Genomic DNA, 23,939 nt, shown 5'->3' on the forward strand with positions numbered 1-23,939 from the left:
CTTAAATCTGTTTTGGGATCTGAAATGTCTTTACCCATGCTCAATGATGTGGAAGGACTGCTTCATGAGGGTAATGCACCACGTCTCATCTCAAAAGTGTACTCTCTCTTGATGGAGGATGCTCCAAAACCAGGTTTACATAAATCAAGGCAGAAATGGGAGTTGGACTTGGGTGTGACAATGGGTACAGGGCTCTGGTCTGAATTGTGTCGAAAAAGTCTAACTGCCACTATTAACTCCAGATACAGGCTGACCTATTATAACTTTCTCCATCAGTCCTATCTTACGCCACTGAAATTGCATAAATATAAACCTGAGATATCTAGCCTGTGTTTTAGATGTGGGATAGAAGAGGGCTCATTCCTGCACTGCACTTGGTTATGCACAAAACTAAACACATTCTGGCATGATTTTTCTGACATCATGACAAAACTTCTAGGAGTGCGTCTCCCATTAGATCCTCAAACATGCTTATTAGGAGATACTACAAAAATTGATGCTCAATTAAGAAAGGCTCAAAAGAAGTTTCTCTCACTGGCCTTGTGTGTTGCCAGGAAGTGTATCGCCATCACATGGAAGTCAGACTCCCATCTTTCTATAGGAAGATGGGTTTCGGAAATGAACAGCTGTGTTCCACTTGAAAAAATTACATATACACTCAGGAAAGACTATCAAACGTTTACAGAGATGTGGCAACCCTATTGGGCATATATGGACACATTGTCAGCCTCTATGATGGACGGGTTGTAGATTTATAAGCTTTTTTGCTGTCAACCCTTACTGTTGTCTATCTAGCCTCTCTCATTTATTTGTTATTTATGTTTTCTCTCTCTCTTTTATTTTTATTTATTTTATTTTTTTTGGGGCGGGTTGGGGAGGGTTTTGAAGTTTTGTGTTTGTGTGTTCATGTATATACCTTGAAAAATGCTGAAAATAAAATAATCTAAAAAAAAAAGAAGGAGTTGGCGTTTAGCAGTTATGGTGGTGAAAGCTATTACTTCCAATTCTTTAGTAGAGTATCAGGTATGTACTCCTCAGGAAGACCAAAAATGCCAATGTGTGGTTAGGCCAGAGCCGTCTGGGAGATTTGCGAGGCCTTGTGTGAAATGTGAAATGGCCGGGGGGGGCCCTCGAAATTTTTGGGTTTTTCGGGTCGGATCGGGTGCCTATATGTGCAATTTTAACTCTCCAATTAGCAAAATACTGGATACCTTCCCCTGCCTCATCATCATTTGACTTGCCTCGATGCGGGGCCACGCAGCTGCTTGAGACCCAGTCGGATCGGTGATTTTTGTAACAAATTTATCAAACAAGCCTTTCAGAGAGGCATTAAACTCTTCCATTTTCTTTAGTTTTTTTTCTTTTTTCATCCCCTGATGGAAATTTCCTGAATCTGTCTCGTTCTCTCGACATTGTGTGACAGTTTGTTCCAACTCCACCGTCTGGATCAGAGCAGCTTGTGTCTGCGCTTGGTCTGATCAGTTGTATTGAACAACAGACACGCGCATCATTGCACATATATTTATTGATATGCACAGACTAGTACACATTTAGGTCTGTAATAGAACGTGACTGTTGATATTTATAAGGGAAAAAAAAAACATTTTTTTTTTTTTTTCCAAAAACGGCCCATAGCGCGAGGCCCCGGGTCGCACGGTTCGCACACCCTTTGCGGCGGCCCTGGGTGAGGCGTCGAAAGTTTTTGACAATACCTTGGACATGGTGTCGAAGTAAACTTGCCAAAAATTTGTCAGGGCTGGACAAGAGAAAAACATAACGTAAGATTGCAAGGTGAGCCCGCACATCTGTCGCAAACATCTACCATATTTGTGAAAATCCTTGCCAACCTTGTCTTTGAATAATGACATCTAAATACAACTTTAAACTATATCAAGGTCAAACGGGCACAAATGGAAGTCTTGTGAATGACCTTCAGTGCGGCTTCCCACCAATATTGATCAAAAACCAATCCTAGTTCACGCTCCCAAGTCTCTCTCCGTCATAACCTTTTGGGATACGATGCTTCCACCGGTACAAGCATGGACTGGAGATATATAAACGGGCTTCGGCACCAACACAAAAACGTTATCATCTTCTTAATTTCATATATCTTTATATTCTAGCGCATCTCTTGGGCTTATACGTATGCAACGCCGCATACACGACACTCCAGCCAGCGTCTGTGTTCTGCCGGTGTGTTTACAGAGTCAAGAAACGAGACCTTTTCTTCCACTTGATTCACGGCGGTCACATTCTACCACTTACTGTATGTACATACTGACACAACCACATTTGAATATATCCAGACCTCTGCGCTCCTCCAAACAAGCCATTTTCTCTGCTAATGGGTTCACCAACCCGACTGGTGACCTGGCGCCGTGACAGACGGCCGGACGGCTGAGATCAGCTGCTCTTACAGAATATGATCTATGAGGCCAAAAACGAGGGCTTTGTGAATGATACTTACCTTAAACAACGATTCAATAAATACAGTATCCAAATATGCAAATGGATGTTTGCATACTTTAATGAGCGGCTGCACCCGGGAGACTGACGGGTTCAAGACTCTGTCAAGAAGGCGTCTAAAGATTTTCAGCAAGTACAAACAACAGGCCGTTGAAGAGAAGCGGCCATGAGTGCATGAGCGTGATGTTTGGTGGTGAATCATAAATCTGATTTATGCAAGGAGACGATACTGAGAGTTATGTTTGTCCAGGTCCAATGAATCCTCAGAAAGCAAACAAGCAAACAAAGGTTTGGAGGAGGTGGCGTGGAAACATTTCATCAGGAAAGACCCGTCGGCCCGGTGGCTCGGCCGTAAACAGTCGAGCTGAACTAACATTCATAGCAGAAAAGACATGATTCGGGACGAAGCTTCAATCTGACAATCTGATCTTTAAATCAATCAGAGAAAGTTGAAACTAAAGTTGCTTTCGTCAACGACTATTATGACTAAATATCGTCGTCAACGAACCATTATCACCTGAGGAAAACGAGACGAGGTTCACGTCAATTAAAACCAAAGTCCCATAGAGAAAGGGGCCGATGGCCGGGTGGGGATCTGCTCTGGGGGGGAGAAGAAGGAGAACCATCTTTGGATACACTTTCCTACATAGACGTGGAAAACAAAACCCAATGTATCGTCGGAAAAGAAAAAGATGGGAGAAATGCGGAAAAATAAATATGTTGTAAACTCAAATTAGTCTTTTGTATCTGTAATGAATTTATTGAGTCTATAAGGTAACAATAATATAAATATAATAATAAGATAACCTTGTTTAAATTGTAAAATGGGTTTGGATAAATACAATCTTCGATTAAAACGAGACTAAAATGTGGAAGAGCCATGCAGGAGTCATGCAAGATTTTTTTTTATTGTGCAACTTCAAGAAAAAAGTCGAAATGTCGAGATCAATGTTGAAATACAATTTCAAGAATAAAGTCGAAATTTTGCCTTTTTTCTCAACATTTCAATTTATTCACAAAATTTTGACTTTTTTCTCGACATTTCGACTTTTTTTCTCGAATTGCATAATGAAAAAAAAAAAAATCTTCCTCCTCTAAAATATTATTTTTATTTTTCTCCTGCCTGGCCCTAATACTCTTCCGTACTAAAATGGTCCTGGACAATTCTGACTAAAATAAGACTAAAATGTTCAGACTTTTAGTCGACTGAAACTTGACACGACTAAAAGGAGAATGAACGTGACTAAAACTAATAAAAACTAAAATGATACAAAGACCCAAAGACTAGACTAAAACTGAAACAGGCTGACAGAAACAACACTAGATGAAACCTGACGGATGAAGAATGTTGTTTTTCATTATTAACGTATAAGCAGCTTTAGCTGCTTATTTCTGACCTATGACCTGTACGTGAGCAATAGGTGCATCACAGCATCACCACTGATCGGTTTCATCTCCGAGGCCACAAGCGGGGAGCAAAACTGCATTTTCAATCCCTCATTTGCGTCGAGTCACAGTCCGTCCTCGGCTCGCCGCGATGACACGGCGGAAGATGAGCCCTGTGAAGCATCTGAACTTCCTTCTGCAGACTTTTGTCCCGAGGCACAGCACATGAACATGACCAGAAGTTTTTTAAAGATCAGTCTAAAGAAGGGAATATTTGCATCCGGCGTGCCGTCCGAGGGCCTGAATGGAGCCGTGCACAATCGTAGGTGATGGAAAATAAAGATGGAAAATTCCTCCAAGGCTTGAATAAACTGGCAAAAACAAAGAGCTCGACAACAAAACTTTTTCCTTTCTTCCTACATCTTTGCTGCAGAATGTTTTTGCATAAAAAAAGAGAAAGAATGACTTCTCTCTCCGGGCTCGTTTAGGCGAGAGGACAAGAGCGTAGCGACACTTGTAGCTGCACCATTGTATCATCTGAATAACTAATCTGCATCTGGCTGCTGTTTTCACCAGAACTATCTTCCTGGTGGGGGTAGATGGGGGGTAGATGGAGGGGTTGGGGAGTCTCTCGCCTTGCAATCAGTCCCTAGCAGCACATGCAGAGCTGCTGTAATTAAGAAAAACCTCCCGCATGAATCCCATCCAGGAAACGGGACTTTAATTCCTCGGTAATTGAGGCCGTGGCGGGAAAGGAGGAGGACGGGGCCGAGGATCGGGTTCTCCTGCCGGGAGGACCGACCACTGAGTTGGATGATTAGCTGAGGTGTAGCAAAGGTAACCAGGAAACCAGCACAGCCAGACGCACCTGCCCACCTCTCCCCGCTCAGATACGAGCCCCCGACCGCTCCGGCAGAGAAACCCGACCTGAAATGAAATAAACTTCCTCCATCCGAGACCCACTTCGGTGGGAGGAAAGGTTCCCGGAGGTTGGGGAGGTTCGAGGAGGAGGAAGGAAGAAGGAGGGCCTGCAGTCAGACTGATTAGCTTCATCTGAGTTCCATCCAGCGTGGATGCGTCTGCTGTCAGCGGGCTCGGTACGACTCCGCCGGGACCCAAACACAGAATCCTCCATGTGAGGGGAAGAGCAGAAATGAAACTCATCGATCGTACTAATCTCACAGTTTCATGGACAGCTTGTTCTTGTTTAATTCCCCTCAGAATCTCACTGTTAAAGTTGGCTGTGAACAAGCGGCTGCAGGTGAGGTGAGGTGAGACGTCTTACCTGCAGACTCCTGCTGCAGCGGACGTTTCTGTCGGCTAATTTGCTCTTTGGGTCGACGTCAAACGTTTAAAAGCAGCTCTTTGGAGAACCCCTCAGGTCGTCGGGGCAACGCCCACTTCCTGTACCCAGAGCTAGAACCAGAAACGCTGAGGCGGCATTCACCTGTGGAACAAACTCCCAGAATGCATCAGGGCTGCTCAAACTCTCAATCGCTTTAAGCCAAGGTTGAAAACCATTTACTTACTGCTGCATTTCAGTAATCTTTCATAATGCACTACAACCTTTATATCTGCCATTTCATTTGTTTAATTATTTTAAAAAGATTATTTTTATGTAAAGCACTTGAAATGTGCTATATAGATAAACTTGCCTTGTCCTGCCTTTCCTTGCCTTGCCTTGCTTTGCCTTGTCTTGTCTTGTCTTGTCTTGTCTTGCCTTGCCCTGCATTGTCCTGCCTTGCCTTGCCATTCCCTGCCTTTCCTTGCCTTGCCCTGCCTTGCTTTGCTTTGCTTTGTTTTGCTTTGCCTTGCTTTGCCTTGTCTTGTCTTGTCTTGTCTTGCCTTGCCTTGCCTTGCCATTCCCTGCCTTTCCTTGCCTTGCCCTGCCTTGCCTTGCTTTGCCTTGCTTTGCCTTGCCTTACCTTGCCTTGTCTTGTCTTGTCTTGCCCTGCCATTCCCTGCCTTGCCTTGCCTTGCCTTGTCTTGCCTTGCCCTGCCTTTCCTTGCCTTGCTTTGCCTTGTCTTGCCTTGCCCTGCCCTGCCCTGCCTTGCCTTGCCTTGCCTTGCCTTGCCTTGCCCTGCCATTCCCTGCCCTGCCTTGCCTTGCCTTGCCTTGCCTTGCCTTGTCTTGTCTTGTCTTGTCTTGTCTTGCCTTGCCTTGCCTTGCCTTGCCTTGCCTTGCCCTGCCTTGGAGACCCTGAAGACGAAGGATGAGCAGAGGATCTCCACTTTGTCAACAGATGGAAAAAAGAAGTAAAGATTGTAATGAAATGAAATGAAAAACAGTCAAATTGGAAGATCCTCGGAGAAAGATCAGAAGGCATTTTCAGATTTATTTTCTTGTTTTTAAGACGGTATAATATCAGTAAACAGTTCAAGGAATCTGGAGTCTGGAATCTGGAATGTGTGAACATGTGAAAGGCAAAGGCGTAACGCTGGACACCGTTGGTGTACAATCCCGCAGGCAGGACTGCATCATCAACAGGTCATACGAGCGCGTGAGCGAGGAATTGCTCGGGGAAACCTTCCTCAAACACTCCAACATGAAACTACGCTCAGATATCCTGCTTTAAGCTTCACTGTTTACTCATAAAACCAGCCTCATGGCAACCTCGTCCTGAGTGTCCACATCTCTGGACTCGGAGGCAGCTGGAATGAATCACCACATGGTGGAAGTTTATTCAAGGGTGTCATGAGCCAATGTGAATATTAAAGGTTTACTTTTTTTGTGATCAACTGTTTTTTATTTTGTTGATGCGTACAATTAAATCGTGGACGCAATTGTATAGGAAAAACCTTTAAATCACCCGTCCCGCCACCCACCCTGTAGCGATCCAACAAGACAACAATAACACAACAACAGGACAAAACAAGCAAGACAAGAAAGCCAAAAAATAAAAAATAAAAAAATTGATAAATGTTCAGTCAATATTCAGTTCTTTCAGTTTTTCAATGGCATGTGTCCCATATTTTTAATGTCCTGGCTCCCGCACCAGGAATTCTTGCCACTGAAAGTTCCATATGTAGAATGTCCATAAACTAAATCAAACCAGTGACATGTTGGTAGATGATGTGGTGGTTTCCATCGAAGAGCAAGCATTTTTTTACCGGCTGTTAATCCTGCCAGGTACACAACTTTTTCTTTGTAATGTGATTGTTAATAAAGAATATTAAAGGACCATGAGGCTCCTTTTAAGAAATGAGACTCTCTAGCGCCACCCTTCGCCACGACGGCCGTTGGGGGTACTGCAGCCAACAGTGAAGCCGGCACGGGAGAACGGGGAGAACATGCATGCAGCGTCATGTGACGTCACATCCGCAGGACAGCGCGGGAAATTCGGGACCGAATTGCAGCACATTTTGCAGCACACAGCCTGTTCAAGGCAACGGAGAGATATCCTAGAGGGCTCATTCTTTTTGGTTTGGAACGCTTCATCTGACATTATTACTAGAAAACTTAAAACGTATACGAATTTTTTTCATAAATCCTGCCTCAAGCTCCTTTAAAGGTTTCCTTGATTTAAAAGACAAAGCACCCCTGCAAGACAAAGACAAAAGACATAAAGGCCTTTATGTTTCCAGTTAAATGAAGTTATTCTGTTCTATTAAAACGTCACAGAGGAGTAGTGGGAAACTGCGTCCCCTCAGCATCACGGAGGACGTCCAGACACTAACTTTGGTTGGAATAACAGCAAGTAAAGCTGATTTCTCTATACAAACTTGGTTTCACAAAGGCCTGGGTGAGAGCTGTGATGAAGGTGAGGCTGGACTGAGGGCTCCTCATCCCCCTGTGTGTGAGACAGATCAATAAAGCGTCCAACGAGAGGTCGTGTGAGGGGGCCGGTGGCAGCGGGAACACTCGCTCGCTGGGAGGACATTGGAAACTAAAATGTGTCTGAAAATAATGTATCTGCTCTGATGCGAAGTGGTGTGTCCTTGTTTGAAGCGCAAGCTCGGCTTTGATTTATTAAGGTTTGTAACCTTGGCCAATTACCTATATACGTGTTCGCCATTCTTCCTCACTAAAGGGGAGGCCCTACCCCCCCCAGCCCCGCCCTGCGTTTTGGTTGCTTGCCTTGCACAAAAAAGTAACAGTTAATTTGTAATGGCTCTGACCTTGTTTCTTCCCGTCTGATGACGCGTCCGCCTGATTATTTGTAATTCAGCTTTGTCCTCAGACAGCAGGAGAGCACATCACTTACCTCGGAGTATCGCTGGTGGTCCGACAATCAGGCTCGGCCTGCTTTTTTGCCTATTCATCTTCGTATCCGCGAGGAACAAAAAAAAATGAAGGATAGCCTTAGAGATTCGGCTGGCACTCCGGTACAAAAGGTCTGAAATATTGATAGGTTTGGAATTTCCATATCTGTTCTGCAATTGCATTCCCTGTGGCCAGCTTGAGTGCACGGTTCATCAATAAAATATGACCGTACCAGCAACAAACATTGACATGATGCCTGTCCGGATAAAGTTTAGAAAATGTGAGGTGCTTGTCTGGGAAACAGACGCGAGAGAAGTTATTAATGACGCCGGAGAGGTTATTAATGCTTATGTGTGAAGAAAGAAGAAATCAAGTTGACTTGATTTGCATAGAGCTACATCTAGGTGAGAGAGAGAGAGGGTTTCATTTTGCTGCTGTTCTTTGTTTGTTTTTTCAATTTGCATTTAAAATATGAGTGAAAGGGGGGTAAGAAAAAAAAACACATTACTGAGGTATATATATGAGTGAGTACTGCCCTCTAGTGGTGGGATAGGTAACTGCTCTATTTTACCTATATGCATATGTATATATATATATATATATATGTATATATATATATATATATATATGTATATATATATATATATATATATATATATATATATATATATATATATATATATATATATTGTTATGTATATGGATATATTGAGTTGTATTATACGTACAGTATTTGTGTATCTATACCTCTATTAATATATATTGATTTATAGTTATATGTAGATATGTCAATATATAGATTTATAGTAATGTTTATGTATATAATTGGTGGTAAATATATGAACCAGTATATATAGCATATCTACTCTTATATAGTTATTCAAGTATATTGTTATATCATTGCTGTCTATTGTTCTCTATTGTATTGTAGTATTATAGTAAAGTAATGATAATGTAATAATATGCATTATAATTACTTCTATTATTACATACATACATAGTAGCACAACTAAATGCTGGGCGTTTGTTTTGTTTTCTTTTGTTTTGCTTGGATTTGTTTTGATATATACACATAATTGAGTATTATATCACTGTATTGAACAGTTATTAAAGTAGGTGTGGGTGTTTTATAAGTAAGTCTATTGAAACTCGTCTTGTTACATGTAAGTGTCTAAGTGTTTACTTCAATCCTACTCCGTTTGGAACATATATATATATATATATATATTATATATATATATATATATATATATATATATATATATATATATATATATATATATATATATTTGTATTCTGTTTTTTTTTTACTTTTTTGTGCTCTTTTTTAACATGCATGTTCGAAATAAAATCATCAAATCAAAATCAAATCAGATATGCATTCCCCCACATGAATGCCTCTTCCTCAGTGTTATAGGGACCAGGCAGGTTCTCCATGGTTTCTGTCGGGGCCCTGAGGATCTTGATCAATTTCTACATTCCAAGGAAGACTGATGACAAACCAAGAGTCAAAGGAAGATAGATGAGAGAGAGTCGCTGTAAACCCACGGATCAATAATATTCATAGCTTTGAGGAGAAAATGCATTAAGTAAAGGCTTTTTACTCAAAGGATCCAAGGAGGGGTGTTGAGAAAAAAACACCTTTAAGCTCCAGAGAGCGAGTGAGAGATGGAGTGAGCTTGCATTTGGAAATAAATAAATAAATAAATGAAACACACAAGCTGGAGATTTTCCATGCTGCTTACTGTACGTTGCAAAAACAGTGGAAAGAGGCTGCTCTTAGTGCAGAGTTTCTTTATTTCCCTGTGAACTAACAAGCTTCAAAAGCTTCCTAAAAAGAAGGCGGCAGTTTCCTTTAAAAACTGAATCTGCGGAGATAAGAGTTGACCAAAACAGTGGCTCATTACCATTCCACACCCACAGGACACAAAGAAAAACACAAATCAGATGGAGCTGCAGAGCGATTCTGGATTCTCTGCAAAACCAAACAGCCCAAACTTTGCAGAGTTTACAGAACATAAGCGAGCTAATGAGATGAAAGAAGCGAGAGAACTGGGGGAGACAGTGATGAGCAGTACATAAATCCAGTCGGAGGACTGAGGTGCTCGGAGCGCGCGAGGCGTGAGGTGGAAAAAAAAAGGAAAAAAAGATGGAGATGGATGGTAGAAGCGACTAATGAGAGGCAGGCTGGGAGCATTCAAGGGGCAAAGATCGCAGGCGAGGGTTCACCCGGGCTGGGGAGGTTTATCAAGGCGTGAGCGAGGGATCTGCGGGTCTTTACCCGACTCTTAAATCACCCGCTGTGACGCCAACGCAGAGGCTCGCCGTGACGCAGAGCTGTCAATCATCTTTGGAGCTCTTAATCACAGAGATCTACGGAGGACAGATCTGTTAAGGTTGGGAGAGAGGCCTTGTGGAAACAAACGAGGGAAGGGGGGGGCCGGACACGTGACCGGTGGACTGATACACAAGTATAGAGGTAATGACGTCACAGATGCAACTTCCCAGCAGGTTACGCCCACTGAGTGGCAGAAAGACTGAGTGACAGAAAGACTGAGTGGCAGAAAGACTGAGTGGCAGAAAGACTGAGTGGCAGAAAGACTGAGTGGCAGCGTAAACTTTCAGTTTGAGCAACTGGAAAACATCTAAAATGGGAAAGAGCTGTTGTGCGATCGACTGTACTCGGAGTTATCGTTTTACAGACTGCCGAAAAATAAGCTAAGAGAGACAAATGGATCGCTGCAATTCACAGAAACAACTGGATTCCAGACACCGAAACGTGGATTTGTGGTTCCCATTTTGTACCAGGTAATGTTGGATTTTTGGGTAGCTAACTTTAAATGCTCAAATCATAAAGTTCGGTGTCCTCATCACTTTAATTTCGCCAACAAATCCTGCCTTGAAGTAGGAACAAGTGTCAAGACTTTTGTATGCCTTCAAGCTTTGCTTCATGTATTTCATTTCATGTATTAGGATTCTTAATATGACTAGCTGTTAATATCGCTAAATATGTCAGCACAATAACTCCTAGCACACATGTCGGTGGGGAGGAGTTTGGACAGGATCGCGGGGCGCCACCAATGCTACACGTCATCAGTTGTGTGCCTTGACTTTATCAGGAGTTTCGGCCTCTTATCACAATACACCCTCTGCCAAGGTCGGCCCACCACAGGCTGATCAAACCTGGATGTGTGTCTCGCCACAGCCAGTGACTGCTCCGTTTCTGCCGCCTTGGCAAGTTCTTTTATTGCCTTCCGCTGGGCCTTTCCTGATCCCAACTTCCTTCAGGAGCCGTGTGGTGGAACTGGCTACAAAGCCTCGGCAGCAGCTGCATCAGCTGCTAGGTTGGCATAACGCAGCCTTTTCCTTTCAAATGCTTCATCGATGGCATCCCCCCACAGGACAGTCAGCTCAACAATGAAGACACGACGGCAGGACTTGGACCGGAGGACCAAATCTGGGCGCAAATTGGTCGCTGCCTCGGGCTGAGGTCTACCCGCATTTCCCAATCCCGGGCTGTGTCCAGTGGGCTTGAGTGGAGGTGATGGCTTGGTTCTCCGTTTCCCCCCTTCTCGGATGAATGTTGTCTTCCGTGGGAGGGTGGTCTGGGTGTTGAAAGGCATGGCGTTGATGGTGACCCTCTTCTCCTCAAGTTCGGTAGCCAAGCACTTCAACACTTTATTAAGTACATATAAATATCAGGAAACTGGATTTGTGGCCAAATATTAATGTCCATGGACCACTGGTTCTTGGGGTAACTGTACGGGTCACTGTCAAGTCCAACTGCCTTTAATATAAGCCGATAATCGGCTGTTATTCCGTCTTCTCCACTAGTTACAGCCATTTTTGCTGATGTTTTTGGCCGCTCAGTGTGAGTAAGGGGGCTGGTCCAGTGGGGAAGTGATGTCAATGCAGACCCTCTATTGATGAGCTGAAGTACGACGGCTCTTACTTGCGAAACTTGCCCTTGGAATAAGGCCTGCAAGAAAGAGAGAGATCACTCTCACTTTCTCTTCCTTCAGACTCACAATCACACACACACACACACACACACACACACACACACACACACACACACACACACACACACACACACACACACACACACACACACACACACTCAAGCGCCGGGATGGTACTCTTAAGTCGTGATTAGGCCGACTGTCAGTTGTGAAGGGTCCTATCAAGGTTCACTGCACGCCCAGAGCACACAAACGACGCACTTAGCCGGCCGCCTGTCAGACTGCTAGCGGAGGGATGTCAGCGCTGGAAATAACAACCGGCCGTGACTTACAGCCGGACCGGCCCAGACTGGGGCTCTGCCAGGTGGAGGGGGGGGGGAAGAGGAAAAGAGATGGACCTGGAAAGCATGTTGAAAACAGGAAAGAGATACCTGCATCGATCAGCCGGCCGAGGAAGGGGATTAGGAGAGACAGGCCTATTCCGGAGCTGACAGAGCAGTGCATCTGCTGTGGCTTGCTGTGTAACATTGTGTCCAAGCTTTCTAAAAAGCTTGAACCGGTGTACTTTCTTATCTTTAGATAAAGTTTCTCCAAAAAGACAGGTAGTTAAAGCAAATATGAAAGCACTTGTGGTTAATTTGAAACCACCCGTGCAGGCGGCTCTCCGAGGCTGAACCGGGGCACAGCGGTGGTTTCTAACGCAAATGTTTATAATTTTGAGATTTTAACTGTCTATTTACTGTGATATAACATTTTTAAGGTCTCACATAGCACCATTGTCATATTTTTTTTTCTTTGAATCAAAAAAGAATACGACTATCTGTGTTTGACCGCAGCTATTTTGTGTTATTTTTAAACTTTGTTGTAGTTGTTGTGATCGAAACCTCGGTCACCCCGAATCCGTTGATCGAGCTAGAGATTTAAAGAAAAGACATAAGACTGGGATAAAATCAAGTATAACCTCTGCAGAGGGAGACTCAGCCTGACAGACTCCGCAGCCTGTCCTGTCAATGTCCTGCTGAAATCTGCCCCTCTGTGTGTGAGACCTTGTTTTTATTGTCTTTCAAGTGGGAGGGTATCCCCAATTTTTATTGCTTTACAAAGGGGGAGGAAGACCCCAAGTCTTATCTGATGCTTGATCAGGAACTCTCCTTCCAGAGACAACCCAGAACACACACACTAGTTCATCACTTTGACATTAGTTTTAAAGTATATAGGCATATTTAGTTAATCAACATATGCAGTTTATATATGTTCAGTTTCATTATGATTATTAGTTTTAACACATACACAGATTCGATTAGTGAGCACATGCAGTTTACATATTCAGTGTGGTTATATCAAATTGGCTATATTCAGCATAGTTATATCAATTTTATTTCAACATTTCCCCCTGTTGATCTCTCCTGAGAGATCACCCTCACCTGATGGGTTGCAATGAAGCACAGATCACGCCTTACGGGTCCCTGAAATAACTAACGTTCTCAGAGCTAACCTTGTCCTCTGGATCGCCCGCCTCCAGTGACATGAGAGGCATCATGGCCCCACTATCCAGTGGAAGGGGGCCAACCGCGGTCGTGATCAATTTCTGAAACAGGGCCCTTATACAAGGAATACAGCAACACCCGCAGATGGTCAATAACGCGACAAAAACCATGATAGACATGAGAGCGGACGCGACGAGTGTCCTATATTTCCCGAAGTGATCCAACCACGCATCCCACATGGAGGTATTTACTCCCGAATGTTCTTTCATTTTATTGCTCAGGATCCTAAGACCATCAATCGCCTTAGTCAGACTCCCATCCGGGGACGTATTATTCGGAATGAACGTGCAGCATTGACTACCGAACATGGAACAAACGCCACCTTTTTCGGCTAGCAACATGTCCAGCGCGATTCTATTTTGAAAAGCGAACAGGGACGTCGCGGCCAGCTGTTCGTGGACCGCTTCGAACCCTAGTTTGGTCCAGTTACTAAGACGCTGCACGTTATAGTGGATGTAATTAATCCTATCCACATTCTTGTTAGCAGTGACCGGAAAGATAGCCGAAAACCAAGGCAGGTTTTCAAACCCTGCCGCCACCTGGTTTACTAATTTATATTCATCAGGAACCCCTCTTGGCACCCCAATCGCGTCAATGTACGTGGGATCAGCCTGCGCTGCCCATGGTTCCCATGACCTAGTGCTGCGTTTACGCCGCCCAAGGTGCCGTGAGAGCCGGGCGGTCCCTGTAAGTAAGTCGTCAGGTGCAACAGGGGTTATAGACACCGGGAGAAGCAACGAAGCTAACCCACACAGGCCGGAGGCCGCACGAGGCAATTTATCAAACAACCTGTCACCTCCACACCACCACCAGACATCCGCCCGCGAAACGGAGGCAAATGTCGATGGAACATTCTGTGTATAATTACACCAGGAACTGTTGACGCGTCCTAATTCGAATCCTTTCCCGGCCAGATTGATACACTGAAATTGTCCGGGGGCCACTTCACTTGAAAAGACAGGTTTAACGGGTTCGAGCGGTACCACTGGAAACACCATGTCCCACTGGGAACAGTTTTGGTGGGTGTTGGTGTTATTCATGAGCTCCAGAACACAAGTATACGGGACCGGTGCGGGTACCACTCTTAATAGCGGTCGGGGTCCCAAGCAGACTACGCATGAGCTATCTGTGGTGTTAGCGGCCTGTTCCGTCATTAATAACCAATTATTTTGATGGGCTGACCTCCCTGTATGGATCTTAAACCAATCCTCCTTCTCCGATGTCGACAGAATTTGTGATTTCGGCAAATCCTTGATGCGAGACTCGCTATAGAGGTCCGGGGGGGTGCTAAGCATGGGTACCGTGCCCTTCCTGGTAACTCTAACATCTAACGTCCACCAGGGGTTATAGCCGCGTTTATGCACCCCTATACTTACTGAGGGTGTGCTAGGTTTCTGATTTGTCGCATTTATGGTCAATGTGAACGTCTTCTGGGGTCGGTGTAGCTTAAATTGGATATATCGTAGTGCCTTAGCGCTGGGATTCAGGCCCCATGTAGCGGGCTTACCGTTGTACCACCAAATATTGCCCCAGGGGGACCGACGGTTCGCGTACAGATACCAGGGATCTTTATACATATGCTCCCCGAGCGATGATTTGGCACAACCCTTGGGTACCTGGCTTTTGGGGCACACTTCCGAGTTTACCAACCACGCGGTTGCCAGTTGAAACGAACATGACTTCCCTTCCGGGCAACAGAAAGCTATAATGCCCCTAGTACTCTGACAGTCCTGCTCCGGGGTGGTCGTAGCCTGTGCTATTGCCCCCCACAGTGCTATTATTCTCAAAATTAACATAACGATCTTGCCACGGCAATTCCCCATAATACCACAAAATAAAGGTCACAATTACCCCTGAAACAAAAAACACAGCAAAAAAACCAACACAACGTCTACTACACATGAAATCACCCTATATCTTACAATGCAGATGTCCTCAGGTCTTCTTATTTCTTTCTTCGGGTGTCAGGGGTTAGACTACCCTGACACCTGTTGGACCTGCCCAGGGGATTATTCTGCCCCTTTGTTGAGGGCTCAGGTCAAATTTCTGCTGCTTCTGTCTTCGGGCGCCAGGGGTAGACTAGCCTGACGCCTGTAGGACCTGCCCAGGGGATTATTCTGCCCCTTGCTGAGGGCTCAGGTCTGACGTCCGCAGCTGTGCCAGATCCAGCTGGATCTGGGGTACTGATCTTTGGGGTGGTTCGGTTGGTGTACACTGCGACCAGTGATACCACGTGTCACCCTTCCCGTGGAGTCGAACGGCGTGGGAGGTCCGTTCCGTGATGCGGTGGGGTCCTGTCCACCTTGGCTCCGACCACTTTCTCTTGATGACTCGTAGGAGAACCCACTCTGTCTGTGGGGTCGGTGTCCGCCTGTCCGTGGAGTCCCCGACCTGTTTGGAGTAAGCAGATACCAAACTTTGCAGTTCGGCAAAATAAGCTTTCTGACCAAGTTTGTATTTGTCGGTCTCCGTCAAGTAGGGCGCATTCTGCGGCCCTGGAAACAGTCGTCCGGTCTGTAGTTCATACGGGGTCAGTCCGTGGCCCGTGTTCACCGAGCTCCGTATAGCCATCAACGCCAAGGGCAGCGCATCCACCCATGTCATTTTGGTCTGTGCACAGATTTTTGCCAATTTAGTCTTAATATTTGCGTTCATCCTCTCGACTTTACCTTGGGATTGCGGGTGATATACTGTCCCGAATTTGTGTTTCAACCCCAGCATGCTTTCCACCTCCTCCAGGTCTTTGTTTTTGAAGTGGGTCCCATTATCTGACCTTACTTTTTGTGGAAACCCGTGTCTAGGTATATAATGGTTAATCAGAAATTTAATGACTGATTTGCTGTCTTCTTTGCGAGTGGGTATGGCCTCTGGCCATCCTGTAAATGCATCCACACAAACCAACAGATATCGGTACCCCTGTACCCTGTCAATCATGTCGGTGTAATCAATTATGATTTCTCTCCCGGGCTGCGTGTCTAGGGGAAATTTTCCTGTCTCTGGATGGACCGTTCGTTTTGGATTAAAATCCCTGCATTGTTGACAGGACTGGATCACGTGTTGGGCCATGTCTTTAAGATAAGGATGCCACCATTGTCCTAGGTTTCTCATCATCTGTGCAACTCCCACATGACCCACCCCGTGTGCTTGTTCCAAAAGTTGTTGTCGAATGCCTGGGGGGAGGATTACTCTCCCATCCGGCGCTCTCCAAATGCCTTCCTGATCTTTCCCACCTCGGTTTACCCACAATGTTTTTTCCTGCGGGGAAGCTTTTTCTTGCATGATTTTCAGTTGTTCCTGGCCCCATTCATATCTATCTGTTTCTGCCTGCACTATCATTTGTGTGGTATACCCCGCTGCTGTCTTAGCTGCTTCATCTGCTTTCTGATTTCCCAGTGCCACTTTGCCTGCGCTTTTGTCATGTCCTTTGCATTTTATGATCGCTACTTGTGCTGGTAAATGCAGCGCTAGTGCCAAGTCCCTCATTTCTTTCTCATATTTGATTGGCCTGTTGTCTGCTGTTCGAAATCCCGCTCTTTCCCATCTTCCTAGTTCAACTTGTGCCGCCCCTACTGCATATGCAGAATCTGAGTAAATGTTGATTCTCTGATCCGTTCCCCATCTCAAAGCTGCTATTATAGCCAACACTTCTGCTCTCTGGGCTGATTGAGTGCCTTCAATCCTGCTAGCTTCTACCGTTTCCCATGTTCCGTCTTCCTCTTTCACTACCGCGTATGCTGATCGTAACCCTTCGTCCCAGTGTTTAAAACAGCATCCATCTACAAACAAATTACTTGCTTCGTCAAACGGTGTCGCCGCTAAGTCTTCCCTGACTTTGTCGTCACGAACAATTCTTTCCATGCACTTGTGTGGTTCTCCCTCTGTGATATGATCTGCCATGTTGATTCCTTCGTGTGTATATGAAATATTTGGTGCTTCCAGCACTTTACACAACCTTCTTTGTCTTAATGGAGTCATTGTGAACAACGCTGATGTTACATACGCCACCACACTGTGTGTTGTTAGAACTATCAGTGTGTGTCCCATCACGGTGTGGGCCGTTTTCTCTATCAATTTCGCCGTAGCTGCTACATGCTGTGTGCATGTAGGGTGTCGTGTTTCCATGTTGTCCAGAAGGACACTGACATACATGATTACAAACCGCACTCCCCCTTTTTTCTGGAACAGGACACCGTTCGCTGATGATCCTGTTACAGAAACATCCAAATAAAACGGAGACGAGTAATCCGGGGTGGAGAGGTCTGCTGCTGACGATAGCGATTGTTTCAACAGAATAAATGCTCTTTCTGCAGCCTCGGTCCACTCTAAGTGCGCCATTAGGTTCCTCATGCCTAATTGTTTTACCATGTCCCGTAATGGTTGGGTGGTGGAGGTATAGTCAGGTATGTACGTCCGACTGTACCCCGTCAGGCCTAAAAAGGACAACATGTCTTTTACAGTCAGGGGTTTGGGGTGGTGGAGGATGGAGGAGCGATGCTCCGGAGAGATGTGTACCCCCTTTTGGGACACCAATCTCCCCAGAAATGAAACCTGTTTTCTAGCACATTGTAATTTTGCTTTGGAGACCTTAAATCCGGCGCGGGCCAAAATTTCCAGCACCGCCCGTGTTGCTGTTAAGCAGTCTTCTGCTGTGGGTGAAGCCAGCAAGAGGTCATCGACATATTGGATCAGAGTGGTGCCTGATGGTAGCGGACAATCCGCCAAGACCTCCTTAAGTACGCCATTAAAAAGTCCGGGAGACAAGGCAAACCCTTGTGGGACTCGAGTGTAGCGGTACTGACAACCCTTATACATGAATGAGAAAATGTCGCGACAGCGGGGATGTAGAGGGAGACAGAAAAATGCATTTGCCAGGTCTATACATGTAAACCAGCTCTGGTCCGGGGTCAAGGTAGACAAAGTTGTGTACGGGTTTGGGACCGGTATGGTTTTAGTAACCAGTCTCGCATTAATTCGCCGCAAGTCATGTGCCATGCGCCATTTACCCGTACCTTTCTTCTCCACAGGAAGAATGGGGGTATTCCACTTGGAAGAGGACAGTTCTAACACCCCCGCCTCTAATAAGCCGTGTATAGTGTCTGCAATTCCCTCTACCGCGGCTGGTTTGTGTGGATATTGGGGAACCCATAAGGGGTTGCCATCCGTCAGATCAAATTCAATATCTGGACAAGAGACGGAGCCAACATCCGTAGGGCTACTAGACCATAAGGAGTCTGGGAGAACTCCGATCAACTCCTCAGTCAATGGGTGGTCTTCAAGCTCGCGTCCATGGTGTCGAGTCACCTGCGAGTGTTGGAGCACAGACTGGTTAACTGTTTTAATTGAAATTGCGTAACCTTCCCCACTAGGGGAATAAAGCACATTAGGCAACCCAGTGGACTGCCAGTCCGTGCTATTCTGAAGGCGTTTGACCATTGGACCTAAATCTTTAGCCTGATGACCCGGGTGCAAGGCCAATGACACATGAGGGAAAGCTTCATCCGCCATTTCATACCAACTCAGTTGTTCAGTTGTGAGTGCCGCAGAGGCGGCAACGCCTACAGCGGAAATATACATGTGTGTGCACACAATACTCCAACGGTCCCCCTGTATGTTTTGGAAGGCATCGTGGTACCATAGGGTGTCCTGTCTGTCATAAAATAATGTGAGATGTAAGGGATCAGGAGGAGGAACATAAGGACCCAGGGTGTCGATCCAGGGGCGCCACAGTTGATAGACTGTATAGAGACCGGGAGTAGCTGGTGTTTCTGGTTCCAACAAAGCCCAATATATGTCTGCGGCCGGATCTGGCTGAGGGGATAACATGAACTGTCCGCTGGATGGGCAACCCACGCATTGTTGTGCACCTCCGTTGGGAAAGATAAGTGTCAAACCATCGGGACCACACTGAATCGTCACCCCCAATCTGATCAGTAAGTCTCTCCCCATCAGGTTACAAGGAGCTTGTGGTGATACAAGAAATGAATGTTTCAGAGTTTGTAGTCCCACCCTCGTCCTGAGGGGGCGCGTGAATGGTAGAGTCTGTTTATCCCCAGAGAAGCCAGTCACCGTTAATGTACGGCTGGATAGATGAGATTTTGGAACCACCTTTATTGTGGAACAGGTGGCTCCCGTGTCCACCAGGAACCTTTGATGGTCACCGTCCACCTCCATGATCAGCATGGGATCTACCGTAGTTCCCACACTCTGGTCTCTCTGTGGGGCGTGTCACTCCTGCCCCTCCTGGCCCTCCCACTCGTTCCATGCCAGTGGCATCTGGTTGGTTGGGTTGGGGCCTGGCGCGCAATATCCTCCTTGCCCTCTAGGGGGACCCTGACCTCTGCCTCTCCCCCTCTGGGCCTTCAGGGGGCACTCACGGTACCAGTGGCCTCTTTCCAGGCAGAAAGCGCACTGGTCACTGGCTATGACCGGTCTTTGTATGGGACCCCCTCTTCCAGCCCCGGGCCCCCCTCGTCCACCCCTGGGACCCCCTCGTCCAACCCCAGGACCCTGGTCCCCCATCCCTCTCCCTCTGTGTGCGGAATGGTAGTGTAGGGATTGTGATGCCCAAGGTGGTGGGGAACACGATTCGGGGGTGTGTGGTGCCCAAGGTGGTGGGGAACATGATTCGGGGGTGTGTGTTGCCTGGGACACTATCAACGCCTTTGATTTGGCTTTACCCTCACTGACCTTGCGCCGGGCCTCCCCCACCTGGAATCTTAAAAGCTGGCTCTGTAATTCTTCAACCTCTTTTTGATGCTTCTCCCCAGCCTCCTGTGCTCTAGTCAGATGATGAACTATATGGTTCTCCCATTTCTGAGAATTGCACCCTGGCAGGTCGGGGTTGTCTTCCATAACTGTTCTAACTGCTTGGGGTATGCCAGCCAAAATGGCTGCCCTAAACCACCCCTCCTGGGTCCCCGCTTGCCCCGGATGATGTCCCGTCTGCTGGACCCACATATCTTTAGCCTTACTCAAAAATTCTCTAGGGTTTTGTTTCCCATCCCAAGTCACTTTCGGCATAGCCATGGTGTTGGGGAGAGGGTATTTGGCTCTTAAGACACCTGAAAGTGTGTTAAGATGTAATGACAACAGGATATCATCCTGTTTTGTTACAGTGCCCGCGGTCATCTCTATGTCCCTTAGATCCCCCGGCGTCACCGCCCTACTCAGTGCGGCCCTCAGGTCTCCCAAAGCCAATGTTTGCCCCTGTGTATACTGATTAAATTTGCTCAACCACAATCCACCACCCTCATGTATGGGAGGTAATTTATCCACTAAAGCCTGCAAATCGCCGAACTGGAACGGTTTGTACTGTCTATTTTGTCCCGCGGTCATTACGAGAGGGTACATGGAATGTGCCCCACCTTCCTTTCTAACGCGGCGGCTGCTTCTAAGTCGGCTCGCTACCGGACCAGACGAATCGTCATCCGAATCATCGTCCGTGTCAGGATCCAAACAAATAAGGTCATAGTGTTGTCCAGGTTTCTGTTTCAACTGAATGGCCTTCCGCCCCACTGTCACATTCTTTACAATGGGGGAGAGAGGAGAGACCAGACCAGACCCCTTAACACTATCTGTAAGATCATATTTCTGTCCTGGTTTCTTTTTCAAGTGACAGGCCTTCTGCCCCACTTTCACATTCTTTGCTCTGGGGGAGGGAGGGGAGTGATCAGAGTCCTTATCACTATCTATAAGATCATATATCTGTCCAGGTTTCTTTTTCAAGTTACAGGCCTTCCGCCCCACTCTCCTATTTTTTAAAATAGGGGAGGGAAGGGAAGACTCGGACTGTAAATCACTCTCTTCGTCAGTGTTTACCACCGTGCCTTGAGCTCTCAGCTTGAACTCAGCCCTCTGTATCCTCCCCTCGTCATCCTCCCATTCTCCGTCCGCTCTTACTTTCACGGTTCTTAAGTTATTTTTTGACCCCGTCGTCTCTCCTGTATGCAGCTGCACTATTGTCTCTATTTGTTTCTTGTTCGTTGTCTTAAGATCATTGTCGGATCTGTGTTCCGGAGTGCTAATCATATGTTGTTGCAAACTATGTTTCCATCTCAGCTTATTCCCTTCTCCCCCGATTTCTCGGGCTATTCTGTCCTGCAATCCCATATCCATGTCTGCACCCCCTTTTTCTTGAGGTGACTGGGTCAGTGGGGGATTCACCACCGGAGGAGAGTGAAGCTCTCCTTTAGACGAAAAGTTTTCCAAGGACTTATTTTTTATATCTAATGTTCCCACTTCAATATTTAAAACCGGATAGAGCCCAGACTCTGATGCCTGAGTCGGCGCATAGGGTGGGGGTGCAGTCCCCTTTTCCTGAGGACTTTTACCGAGTCCCTCTTCTTTTTTAATTAGCAAATGCTTAACTCCTTGCCATTTTACACCTCTATTATACCATTTTCGTTTTTCTTTCTTTGCATCCTCTAATCGTTTCCTCAATTTATACTTCTGTGACCATCCTGCCGTTTTCATTTCCTCCTCTGTCTGGTTCATTTTCTGCTCTATTTTGCCCACACGTTGCCAGAACCAGTTTCTCAGGTTAAACTCATCCGTATCGTTTCCTCCAGTCTGTACCAACATCTGTTGCACGTCATCTTCTAACTCCTTAATGCTTCTTTCGGCATTCTTAGTATTATCCATTACTTTGTACACTTTGCTCAATTCAATCAATTGCTCTCGTATGGATTTCACAGTCAGTTCATCCTGACTCGGAGGGTTTGCATTCATTAATCCCCACACATCATTGTCTCTGTCAAATTCCCCGTCCATGTTTTCCTGTCTGTGTGTGTGTGTGTGTGTGTTTTCTAAGGGGGCTTTGTTGTGACTCCCTCCTGATCTTGGCACGGCGGTAAAATCCTCGCACGTCCTCACAGTTTATTTCTAGTGGCTTTTGTTTTGTTTTTCTTTTTGTTTTATGTTTTCTTAACTTTTGCTACATGAGCCGGTCTGGAAATATGGCACGATATGTCCCGAGTACCAGACCCAAACAACCCAGGCCGTAAACCTTTGGTTGTAGACACTCAAGTTATAAATCTGTAACTATTCTACTTGAGCCGGTCTGGAAATATGGCACGATATGTCCCGAGTACCAGACCCACACAACCGAGGCCGTAAACCTTTGGTTGTAGACACTCAAGTTATAAATCTGTAACTATTCTACTTGAGCCGGTCTGGAAATATGGCACGATATGTCCCGAGTACCAGACCCACACAACCGAGGCCGTAAACCTTTGGTTGTAGACACTCAAGTTATAAATCTGTAACTATTCTACTTGAGCCGGTCTGGAAATATGGCACGATATGTCCCGAGTACCAGACCCACACAACCGAGGCCGTAAACCTTTGGTTGTAGACACTCAAGTTATAAATCTGTAACTATTCTACTTGAGCCGGTCTGGAAATATGGCACGATATGTCCCGAGTACCAGACCCACACAACCGAGGCCGTAAACCTTTGGTTGTAGACACTCAAGTTATAAATCTGTAACTATTCTACTTGAGCCGGTCTGGAAATATGGCACGATATGTCCCGAGTACCAGACCCACACAACCGAGGCCGTAAACCTTTGGTTGTAGACACTCAAGTTATAAATCTGTAACTATTCTACTTGAGCCGGTCTGGAAATATGGCACGATATGTCCCGAGTACCAGACCCACACAACCGAGGCCGTAAACCTTTGGTTGTAGACACTCAAGTTATAAATCTGTAATCACGGGTGCAGATGAGTACTTCACTTTCTAACCAGTGCTGGAAAGTTTTTCTTCACCTGCGCTCCGTGCATTCACTCCCCTTGTGTCAATATCTATGTATTAGAATTTCGGTGGTCTCAAACCGTGGACTCTAACCAAGCAAATCCGAAGTGCCCGTCGGTACTACGGTGGGGCAGCCACGCCCGAGACTTTGCGAATGCTTACGGTATTTAACCTTAAAAAAGGGCATAAATCCGAGCAAACACGGGCCTCTAACCCTCTTGGTGGGTAAAACCCACCTTTTGTACACTTCCTCTTAATTTCTATTCCAGTCCTTGTCCCCTTTTTTCATTAAATTTAGCAGTTGGGTATTACTAAGACTTTTGGACACATTTCCTTTTAGTGTGTTCAATGCAGATGAAAAGGTCTGCTTACCTTTGTGTGTGCCGGCCAGTGTCCGCGGTCTATTCGTACCCAGCTGTTTTGTCCGAATCACCTTCGCTCGATCCCGGACGACGCCCCCAAATTGTTGTGATCGAAACCTCGGTCACCCCGAATCCGTTGATCGAGCTAGAGATTTAAAGAAAAGACATAAGACTGGGATAAAATCAAGTATAACCTCTGCAGAGGGAGACTCAGCCTGACAGACTCCGCAGCCTGTCCTGTCAATGTCCTGCTGAAAT

General features: G+C 45.9%; 1 protein-coding gene across 1 annotated transcript; it reads right to left on the reverse strand.

Annotated features, from left to right (window-relative positions):
- Positions 1-15,677: 15,677 nt before the first annotated feature.
- On the reverse strand, positions 15,678-20,084 carry LOC133456708 (uncharacterized). Its single transcript, XM_061735255.1, has 2 exons — positions 19,901-20,084; positions 15,678-18,745 (listed from the first exon to the last, which is right to left on the reverse strand). Exons 1-2 carry the CDS (start codon positions 20,082-20,084, stop codon positions 15,678-15,680), a joined length of 3,252 nt encoding a protein of 1,083 aa, XP_061591239.1.
- Between the last annotated feature and the right edge of the window lie 3,855 nt (positions 20,085-23,939).

This window comes from Cololabis saira, chromosome 2, assembly GCF_033807715.1.
Source record: "Cololabis saira isolate AMF1-May2022 chromosome 2, fColSai1.1, whole genome shotgun sequence".
Lineage (NCBI taxonomy): Eukaryota > Metazoa > Chordata > Actinopteri > Beloniformes > Belonidae > Cololabis > Cololabis saira.